Genomic DNA, 11,160 nt, shown 5'->3' with positions numbered 1-11,160 from the left:
TGATTCCTGCCAAAAGTGTGATCAGCCTTTCTTCTGGAACTTCAAGCAAATGTGGGACAGTAAGAAAATTGGTCTAAGACAGGTGAGTGATATGGGCATTTGTTCTCCTAAACTGTCACTAACCCTTGGTTTCTTTCACAGCGACAAAGTCCAGGCCCTCTCCTATGCGCAGCACACGCGACAGCTGATCTCCTGTGGCGGTGATGGTGGGATTGTCGTCTGGAACATGGACGTGGAGAGGCAGGAGGTAGGTGGCACAGCAGGGTGGGGTGGGCCTTGTGGTTCTGGCCCTCCTCCCTTCCTGCTTATTTCTTATTCCTTTATGATTAAACCATGAAATAAGGCATGTCACGTCAAAGAATTATAGCATAAAAGGAGTTGTTTGGGTTGAGTTTCTTTTTCCCCCCCTCACAAGTTGGCATGTAACATTCCTGTGATGGAGATTTCATAAGAATTTTGACTGAGACTAAGCTGTTTAAATCTGTTACACCATTCACAGCAAAAGTACAGGTTAGGAAAAGAAATCATCTACTTCCTGGTGATTAGTCCTTTGGTATACAATGCCCTACAAAAACAGAGGACTCACGTGATTTATGTCATGGAAGAAAATAGTGGCTAAGATGAAGCAAGAATCCTTAGTTTGGTATTAATAGAAATACTAGAAATAATTATTTTGTACTTTGTAAGTCATGTTCTAAATAGTTCTCCAGATATAAATATATCCTTAGTTTTTTAGCACATATTTACATGTTATCAGAACATTCTTTTTTATGAGCTTTCACTTTAATCTTTGAGCATCTTAACAAATATGTTTCCTGCATATCTCCTTTGACAAGTACTTTGAAGTTAACCATTTTCCCATTACATTAGAATTATTCTGGGTAGACTTTTCCTTTGACAGTGCATATTCTTATAATTAATTTCTTGTAGGATACAAGAATTACATAGAAAAGAAACACTTTAAAAAGACAAAAGTCTCCTACCTTCTTTCCATGCCCTCACCCCAGTCTCATTTCAAGAGAGTAGTTGCTATTACCCACAATGTAATGCCTTTTTCAAATGCCAGTAATTATATGCTTAAGAAGATTAAAGCTTTATTTGCTCAGATCTTAAGTCCATGGGAATTCTATTAGTAACTAATCAAAATGATCATTAGAAGGTGGGGAATTGTAGAACATTGCTTTTGAAAACTATACTTGGCACCATCAATACGAAGGCTGGAGATGTTTGCAATGAGTGCCAGTCATGCTAACCATGTTCCCGCATGGCTGGTGATTATGTCCTGGGTTGGGTTCTGCATGGCAGCCTGCTTTGGGTTAGGGACAGTCACACCTGGTCTTTCCTGACTTCTTTCTGGACCCACCTAACCAAACCAGGGGAGGGGAGAAGGACCCGATTCTTTTCCCTTGGCGCATGCAGCCTGGACCCTTTATGGACAGAGGCCAAAGGAGGATAACAGTGTGGTGTCCAGAAATGGAACCAAGTGGTTGATGAGCAGTTCTTTGAGCAACCTTGTTTATGAGCCTCTTGATGTGCAGATATAAAGGCACCCAATACTATTGACTAATTTAAAATCTTAGTGAGTCAACACTCTAAATGAGCAATGGAGATTGTTCATTTTTTTTGCAAGTATTTTTATAAACATAAATTTCCTGAGATTTTTGTTTTAATCTTAGCCTCTATGGAGCTGCTTCCTAGTTATGATAAGTGCTGTGTGATGCTCACCTTGGGAGGTCTGCGACATATAATGAAATCGTCTCTAACCTGAAGTACTGACAGACTTTCCGAAAGAAAAGGCTTGTAGGAGGAAACTTCAGAATTCTATTACATGGTATAAATCGTGAAATTATAGTTGATATATGCTAGAGCATCAGTGCTGGGTATTTTAGAAGGAATGGAGTCATCATTGGCTAATGTTCTCAGTGAAGGATTCATGGAGGAACATTGTGCTGAAGGATCAACAGGGTCTGGATATGCTCTGAGCAGGAGCACCTGGGCTTTGTAGGCCAAGAAACAGCAAGAGTAAGGACAAGGTGAACACGATAGGTTGATGCGGTGCATTCGTGCTCATGAGCAGTTTAGAGCAGCAGTCAGATGAGAGGATGGCGGCTAGCTGAAAGATCAGGGCAGACAATGGAAGACCTTGAGTAGCTGGATGTAGATCGATCGACATCTCATAGGTTGAACAGGTGTCTTATGCAGTTAAGAAAATCCATTTTTGTTTTGTTAACTTTTAGCATTTTTTAAAGGTATATATTGTATATAATATTCTTGGTAGAAAAGTTACAAAGTGCTCATTAGTAAATAGAAAAGATGTCAGTTACTCATACTACCACCACCCAGAAATAGCACTCTGTGCATGTTTTGGTATATCTTTTTTCTCATTTTTTTCTCTACATATCACGTGTGTGTGAGTTTTTTTTTTTTTTTTTTAACAAAAAATAGAATCACAAACATGCTGATTTATTTTTTTTCCGCTTTATCGGTCCTTAATTCCCAAATGCCTCCTCATGGATACCCACTGTGATGCATTTAATGTGTGTCCTGAACACACATGCTTCCTTATAAAAGGGGTGTGTGTGTGTGTGTGTGTGTGTGTGTGTGTGTGTTTTAAAGTTTACATAACTCAGCCGGGCGCGGTGGCTGACGCCTGTAATCCCAGCTTTTGGGAGGCCGAGGCGGGTGGATCACTTGAGGTCACGAGTTCGAGACCAGCCTGGCCAACATGGCGAAACCCTGTTTCTACTAACAATACAAAAAAAATTAGCCAGGCATGGTGGCAGACGCCTGTAATCTCAGCTTCTCAGGAGGCTGAGGCACGAGAATTGCATGAACCTGGGAGGCGAAGGTTGCAGTGAGCCAAGATCACACCACTGTATTCCAGCCTGGGCAACACAGCAAGACTGTTTCAAACAAAAAAAAAAAGTTTATGTAACTGATGTACTGTAAGTCTAGTTCTAGTTCCAACTTTTGCCATTGAACCCTTTTGAGCTCTACCATCGTGCTGTTTCTTGTGGTGCTTCTGCACAGGACCCCATCATGTGTACCGGTCACATTTTACTTCTCTGTTTCCCAAGCAAAGGGCATGTAGACTGGCACAGACTCCCTGGTACCACACACAATGCCCAGATGACCTTCTTGTATGTGTCCCCTCACAGACCTGCACTGTGTGAGACTCTCAGGGCCATAAACCCATGAGTGGGATCAGTTGAAGGTATATTCTTGATTTTGCTAAATGCAACCAAACAGCTGTACTCATTTATACTTCTAATGGAGAACAGGGAGTTTTCTGACACTGCACATCCTCACCAGTAGCAATTGTTCCCTCCCTTTCTGGTTTTGCCCTTTTGGAGACAGAGGTAAAATAGTATCTCATTTTTATTTGCATTCTCTGCTTAACAGTAAATTTGAGCCTCTCTTCATATATGTTAGCCATTCAGACTTCCCTGACTGTGAACTGCATGCTCGTATCTTTTGTATCTTCTGCCCGTTTCTCAAGTGTTTCTTGTGATTTCCATACTGATTTTCCAGGGGTTCTTTGTATACAGTAATTTGCAGGAGTTGTTAGTCACAAACTTTATAAATATCTTCTCCTAGTCTGTCTTAACTCTGTGCTATGATACTGTTCAATAACCCGGGGGTTTTGTGTTAGTTTATTATATATTGAACATGTTCCATGTCTTTAAATATTTATTTGTTTTTACTACATAATTTTAATGGTGATAAGTTGGTATTCGAGAAATTGTTTCACAAACAAACATTAATCCTGCCCCCTCCAGCCTCATCCCTCGTTTTCCCCATCTGCGCTCCATCCATCCCCAGGTCTCAGTTGTCTTATTTGTCTGAGAACCTCAGCCTGGGTCAGAGGCTCCTGTGATCCCTCTGCCAAAGCACTCTGTGCTTCTCCCTCTTGGGCCTTCACACACTTATGCTTATGTAAATAATTATTCATCATATTTTCATGATGGTGGAGATTCTTATTCACCACTACATCCCATCCCCAGAGCCTGCCACAGAATAGACATTCGGTAAATATTTTTTGAATGATTGACTGAGAAATCACACCTCTTATAAACACATCCTGATTGCTCCGTAAGTTTCATCAGGGTCAGTGGTTCCATTGTCCTCACTGCTGGCCACACTGACCTGTTCTGTGCTTTATTTGACAAGACCCCTGAATGGTTGGACAGTGATTCCTGCCAAAAGTGTGATCAGCCTTTCTTCTGGAACTTCAAGCAAATGTGGGACAGTAAGAAAATTGGTCTAAGACAGGTGAGTGATATGGATGCTTCATCAAAATGTAATTGTGTGGAAATAGCTCAACCATGTGATCTTAGAAGAAATAACACCCCTGGGTGGGAGTTGTGGTGAGGGTAAATTATGATCCTGGAGTCACCTTGTGATTGCACAGTAATTTACTCTGTTTGTCTACCGTAGCTCATTCCTGCTGGATTCAGATTCTGTAGTGGCTGGTTCCCAGTAAGCAGTTAGGGATGTGATGTTAGAATTCTAGTGGCCTCTATTGCAATACACCTTACAATTAGAGGTGTCATGTTTAGTTCGTATGGATACCAGACCATGAAATTATATAAATTATATAAATGGTGTTTCTCTCTCCTTATTTTACTTTCCCTCCTTCTGATTACGTTTGGTTATGTAGATCTACTTATAATACAGCATTCTCAATCTGAGTCCATGGTTCAGTTTGGTCTTCCCCAAGGAAATAAAATGTTAGGTCACCTAGGCTTATACCATGGCCAAAGTCAGCAGATTGAATCAGGTTTCCTGCATGTTCTCCTTCATCCAGCAGCATAATCTCCTGAGATGTCAGTTTCTCAGATACCTTGCTTTAAGATCACCTGGCCCCTGGGTGGTTCCTCTGTAGTTCCTAGTATGATCATTGGAAAGGACCAAGAGTAGGGAAAAGCAAGAGAGTGGGGAGGTGTCCCTGTCAGGTGTGTTACCCAACAGTCCTTGTTGAATAAACAGAGCCCCAAAAAAGAACACATCTAGTGTGTTCCCTTTAGTTCTGAGGCACTCTTGTTCAGCATCCTCACCTGGATGCAGTTGATCACACCTCTCTCTGCCAGGAGGGGTGAGGTGCGGGGGCCTCAGGAGCTAAGGGAGCCATGATGAGTATCTATTTTCTCTCCCTCCTCCAGCACCACTGCCGCAAGTGTGGGAAGGCTGTCTGCGGCAAATGCAGCTCCAAGCGCTCCTCCATCCCCCTGATGGGCTTCGAGTTTGAAGTGAGGGTCTGTGACAGCTGCCACGAGGCCATCACAGATGAAGAGTAAGTTCCTGCAGCCTGAGGACCGCTTCAGGTTAAAGCGAGAGTCTAATCTGAGCCCTGCACTCAGTGCCGCAGCCATCACTCGGGTTGCTCTAGTTTCTGCTGGTTTAGAATATAGTCCATGACGAGTAGTAAAAGCTCTCCTTTGCCAACGAGAGATTTGTGTTATCCTGTGAGACAGGAGAAGAGAAAATACACGCAAAGAATTCATCTCTGTGTTCTTTCTAATTTCTAGGTTATGTGCCTTTAAAATAGGTGCTCTCAGAACAAACCTTCTGTCTGCTCATTTACTTGAGAATTACCCAGGAGTATAAGGGCTCAGGATTCACTTTCTGTCCCAAGCTGGTATATTTACAGGAGTTGAGTGAGTCCATGGGTCCAGAAGGTTTCATTTTCCGGGAAGAGCCAAGTCACTTTACCCAATAGGCAGATATTCCCGGTTGCCCAGTTGCTCAGCTGGCTGCTCGTCAGACCTGCCCAATAACCCAGGATATAGGTTACTACCCCTCAGTGTGCTGTGGAGGTGTGGGGGCAAATCTATGTTATCTCTTTAGTGTTGGCTCATTGAAAGCTGCCCCCAGATGTACACACAGTGCTCTGCAGCATTTCGCTAATTTTAGTGACTTACAGGAGGATCTGCGGGTTAGCTTGTCTTCCCAATCCTCCCAGCACCTTGTATTGCAGTAAAATCATAAGTAGTCTTATTTATCCATATCAAATATAAAATAAGATGCCCTTGCATAAGTATGCATTTCTGTTCATTCATTATTTTCCACTCATCATACATGATGAAATTAAGAGGGTTTTCTCATTGAATTAGAGAGTACAAGAGACCTTAGAGATAGTCTACTTTAATTCTTCATTTTCTAGCTAAAGACATAGACTTTAAGAGTCTAAAGGGCTTACAGTTAAGCCTAAATCTTCTAAAAATTTAAAGTAACCATTTTAAGTTACTGAAGATCTATCCTGCCGATTTAACTGTAGAAAAAAAAAGAAGAAAATTGTCCTGAGAGAGCCCACTGCAGTGAAGCGGGCCCCTTGAAGCATGATAAGAGGGCTGTCTCCTAGACTGCACCCTGTACCTTTTCCCACCTCTGTTTCTTCTGCCTCTTCTCTGTGGAAGCACTTGCATTGCCTCTAGAGCACCTAGGCAGTTGACAAGCCTTCTGACTTAAAAAAAAAAAAAAGTGTATGTTAAAAATCCAAAAATAATGATGTTTGTTTGTTATTTTGTTTTGCTTGTTACAGCTTTAGAATACTATATAAAAACCAAGTCTGCAGTCATACCAGTGAAAAAGGAAAAATGAATGGAGGGGGATAGTTCTCCAATTAGAACGACACTTAGTAATATCATGGGACACTTAGTACTATCTTGGTCCTTTTTTTTTTTTTAATTAAATAGACTATTTTACTGGCAAGTCCTTCTGAGCTCAAACTTAGCAAAAGCACTATGGTTTTTAAAAGCTCGGGTGGAGATTATCGCAGACACCATCAGAGCAACATTTTCCAGAAGGACTTTTAGAAATTTTCATCTCTTTCCCATTTTAAAGACTACAAGAATTCTTGTAATTTTTTTTAATCATAACTGGTCACTAGGGAATAAAGTCAGATCTGAGGAACATTCCTATCAGTGAAGCAGTTTTACCCATGAGGCCAAAATTTAGAGCCTAATGTCATCCTAGATCTCTCTCATTCATATGTCACCACCTTTTCTTCTCAGAAGCTTTCTTTGCTCCTTCCAGACGTGCACCCACAGCCACCTTCCATGACAGTAAACATAACATTGTGCATGTGCATTTCGATGCAACCAGAGGATGGTTACTGACTTCTGGAACTGACAAGGTTATTAAGGTAAGACGCCATCTTATTAAGAAGCTTTCCGTCTTTGGCCTCATATAAATATACAGGAACACCAAGAACATGGGAGGCACTGCTCTAAAGGTTATCGTTGGGTGGCCACCCATGATGTGTCTGTAGTCCCAGGTGCTCAGGAGATTGGGAGGGAGGATTGCTTGAGTCCAGGAGTTGAAGGCTACAGTGAGCTTTGATCACATCACTGCACCCTAGCCTGCGCAACAAAGCAAGACCTCATCTCTTTAAAAAAAAAAAAAAAAAAGTTAACCATTGAACGTGAGTGTTTTTGAGAACCTATTACAAACGTGATACATGCACAGCCTCATCCCAGGCACTGGCTCTACACAAAGAAATAAGAGCTCCAGCCTGCAAGGAATAGATAGTCTACTTGGGACAGACTAAAAAGACTATAATAGGTCACATGTGTAGCAGTCAAAACAGTAATACAGATGAGAATTTATAGCGCACTGAGCTCTACCTCCCTGACCCATTCTTGGAGGTCACAGCAGGATGAGATAGCTAAAATAACCCACTTTGGAAGCTACCAGATCTCCATGACTTTGAGAGGAAGTTTAAAATAAACTCTGGGTGGGTGTGATGGCTCACGCCTATAATCCCAGCACTTTGGGAGGTGAGACTGAGGATCACTTGACCCCCGGAGTTCAAGACCAGCCTGGCCACCATAGTGAGACCCTGTCTTAACAAAAAATTTAAAAATTAGCCAAATGTGATGGTGCCTGCCTGTAGTCCCAGCTACTCGGGAGGCTGAGGTGCAAGAATTACTTGAGTCCAGTAAGAGGCTGCGGTGAGCCTTGATTGTGCCACTGCAGTCCAGCCTGGATGACGGAGCAAGACCCTGTCTCAAAATAATTAATTAATTAATTAAAATAAGATAAACTCTGGCAGCCTCAGGTCCTTTATTTTTGAAAACGAGGTATCTTGTAAAATGGTTTGGAAGTTTAAATGGAAAGGACACAGCATGTGCTTAGCGTCCTGTTAATGGACTGAGTTATTTAATGGATTCAATCTATTTGGAGGGTGGGACAGATCTATATTGTCTCTTTCATGTTGGCTCATCGAAAGCTGCCTCAGATGTCAACACAGTGCTCTGCAGCGTTTCCCTTTTAGTGACTCACAGGAGGATCTGCAGGGTAGCTTGTCTTCCCAGTCCTCTCAGCCATTAATAGATTGAATCTGCCATTATTCTTCATTAGCTACATCAAAATTTCAAGCTGTCATTGTCATGTTTTTGAGCTTTATTTGAACTTTTTTGATGAAAAAAAATTTATAGATTTAGAAATCATGTTAGTATAGTATGTGGTTGTTTGTTAAATGAAAAAAATTTCCTTGAAGAATTCAGTTCTAAGGACTGTTATCCTCAACACAATTTAATTTTAGTTCATTCTGTATCTTTTCCTATTTGCAGTTGTGGGATATGACCCCAGTCGTGTCTTGATGACTCTCCCAGGAATCAGAAAGATAGTATTTACTAAAGAAATGGTTGTTTTAATCCAAATCATTACCAGAGTGGTAAAGCAGACATGTGAGAAGTAAGAAAGAAACTAAAGACCCTGGATGAATTTGCAGATGACCCATGCGCACAGTGGGGACCCGGCGAGTGAGAACTTGCAAGGGGACTCTTCCAACTTGTTCATACAATATAAAAGAAGCTATTTTTTTAACAAATGGTTTATACAGTCTGGCTGTGCTGCATTGTTTTGAGTATACCGAAAAATCTGTGTGGGGTGTTTAATTTTATACTTTTCACACCCCATTTTATGTGTTGCTTTGTGCGTCAGAGAAATAAGGGAAGTATCCACTTTTGGTCATTATAGTTTCTGTATTTTCTTTACTTCAACATGTGTCACATGGCCAGCGGCTTTTTGTTCTCTTCCCTCTGCACCTACCCGCACCTCTCTGTCTTTCCTGAAGGGGATGTATTTACATTATTTATTCCCAGTGTTTCTGCTTTCATGTCCTCCTCAGTGGAGAGATTTGGAAACTCATCATGTAGATTCACCAGCCAGCTGCTGGAATCGCCGGAAGAGCGATTTGTTTGTAATGTCTGCCTCATTCACGTTCTTATTGAGTAGAAAAGACTGTGTTTCTGCCTCAGTTGCCTCTGTCTTTCCCACATTTAGAAAAAAAAAAAAAATGCTGTGAGAAAGCTGCTCCCAACCATGGTTATCACAGAAGTAGATTATTTTAACTCAGAGCTTCAACGATTAGTGCCTGATCATTTAGAATTCAGTTGAAGCCTCCCGAGCCTCATGTTTTAGCTTTTTTGACACAGCTCTCCCTCACTCATAACAATGAAAACAAACGACACACACACACAAAATCCTGCATCAGCGGTCCTCAACCTTGTTGGCAGCAGGGACCGGTTTCAAAATGAAACTGTTCCACCTCAGATCAGCAGGCACTAGCCTCTCACAAGGAGCACGCAACCTAGATCCCTCGCATGCGCCGTTCACAATAGGGTTCGTGCTCCTATGAGAATCTAACGCCACCGCTGATCTGATGGGAGGCGGAGCCCAGGCAGTAGTGCTTGCTTGCCCGCTGCTCACTTCTGATGGGTGCCCCCCATTCTTCACAGGCCGTGGATGGGTACCCACCTGCAGCCCGGGGTTGGGGAGCCCCACCATACATGCTCTGAAAATAAGTGTCTTTAAATCGTGTGTTTCTGTGTGACATCATCTCTGAACTTGAACATGTTCATTACAGCAGGATTGTAATCCTGCTGTATTCCTCACCCTCTGTATTCTATCCCTTTAAAAACTAGATATTTAAACATTTTATCTTAATGTGTTTCATCAGAACACTTTGCACACTTTCTTACTAAAACGGTATGTGGTTGATCCGAGACAGAATGGTACCTACAGTGCAGGCTGTGTTTCTATGGGAATGGAAAAGAGGACTTTAGAAAGCGAACCTGAAGAACTCTTATTTCTAAGGGAATCCAATCAAGCTTGAGAAAATGAAATATTCTTGTGTGTAGTGACTCAACTCAGGATACTGAAGTCCCTTTTAAACATCTTATTTTCCCCTGTAAAAATAGAATAAAAATTAATGGCAAGCCTGCGCCAGGTGCCTACCCCTCCTAAGCACTTTACACGCACAGTTCATTCAACCTCACATGTCGGGAGCATCAGGGAGCTCACCAGTCTCTTGAGGATCACAGGCCAATTGCTTGTCCTTCCCGACCCAAGCCCCACCCCACAGTGTCTTGCTCTCTTCTGATTCTACAGGTTTTTTTGGTGGTGATACATATGGGAGTGAAATCGAAATCCTCCCTATTATTTTCCCTCTTTTCCTGGAAAGCCATTTTTTGCCCTCACAATCATTCATTACTTCTCTAACTAGGGGGAAGTACTACAAGCCATCCTCGGGCACTGCCCCTTTGTGTGCTTCCCGGGGGTGGGGCCTTGCTAGAGGTGATTCTGCTGCCCTAGCATTGGGAAGCAGGACCAGTGTATGTGTCCCATGCAGCCATGGTACATGGAAGCTGTCACCTGAGCCATCAGACCAGCGCAGCCCATGTGACCAGAGCTCTGAAGAGGCACACGCATGCCCTGCACAGGCTATTAGCACTTGTCGCTTCGCTGCCCTGCTCCACACTACCCTTGCTTGCATCAGTCAAAACTGTTACAACTACTTGGACTCTTCTGCATGATTGCTCTGTGAGAGAGCTTTAACAAGGGAATTAAATTTAAAATACTCAAATATCTATTTTGTAGTTTATTACTAGAACCTGCAGCCACTTACTAAGTTGTATGTAATAGAGGACTGTGTGTTGGAAGTGAGTAATAGACATGAGTCACTCCATTTTCCCTTCCTAAACTTTGAGCTTGGCCTGCCTACAGAGAGAGGAACACAGCATTACAGCAGCAAAAGCCCAGGCGCCCAGCAAGCTGTGTGGGTTCTGAGATAGGTCTAGATGCCTTCAGACCTCATTTGGGAAGCAGAGTGTCCCCGTCAGATCACCTATGTCCGCTACAGTCGCTCTGGCCTGT

General features: G+C 42.4%; 1 protein-coding gene across 1 annotated transcript in view; it reads left to right on the top strand.

The window, feature by feature from the left end:
- The window catches only part of WDFY2 (WD repeat and FYVE domain containing 2), a 179,046-nt gene extending 168,176 nt beyond the window's left edge, over window positions 1-10,870 (top strand). The window contains exons 8-12 of the mRNA XM_011988757.1: window positions 142-247; window positions 4,171-4,272; window positions 5,163-5,293; window positions 7,036-7,144; window positions 8,574-10,870. Of these exons, the coding sequence (XP_011844147.1) occupies window positions 142-247; window positions 4,171-4,272; window positions 5,163-5,293; window positions 7,036-7,144; window positions 8,574-8,603 (478 nt within the window). The 3' untranslated portion in view covers window positions 8,604-10,870. The remainder of the gene's footprint in view (window positions 1-141; window positions 248-4,170; window positions 4,273-5,162; window positions 5,294-7,035; window positions 7,145-8,573) is intronic.
- The last annotated feature ends 290 nt before the right edge of the window (window positions 10,871-11,160 follow it).

The sequence above is a fragment of the Mandrillus leucophaeus genome, unplaced genomic scaffold, assembly GCF_000951045.1.
Source record: "Mandrillus leucophaeus isolate KB7577 unplaced genomic scaffold, Mleu.le_1.0 Scaffold338, whole genome shotgun sequence".
Lineage (NCBI taxonomy): Eukaryota > Metazoa > Chordata > Mammalia > Primates > Cercopithecidae > Mandrillus > Mandrillus leucophaeus.
The sequence above is the reverse complement of the archived record's forward strand: the minus strand, read 5'-3'. Positions and strand labels throughout refer to the sequence as shown.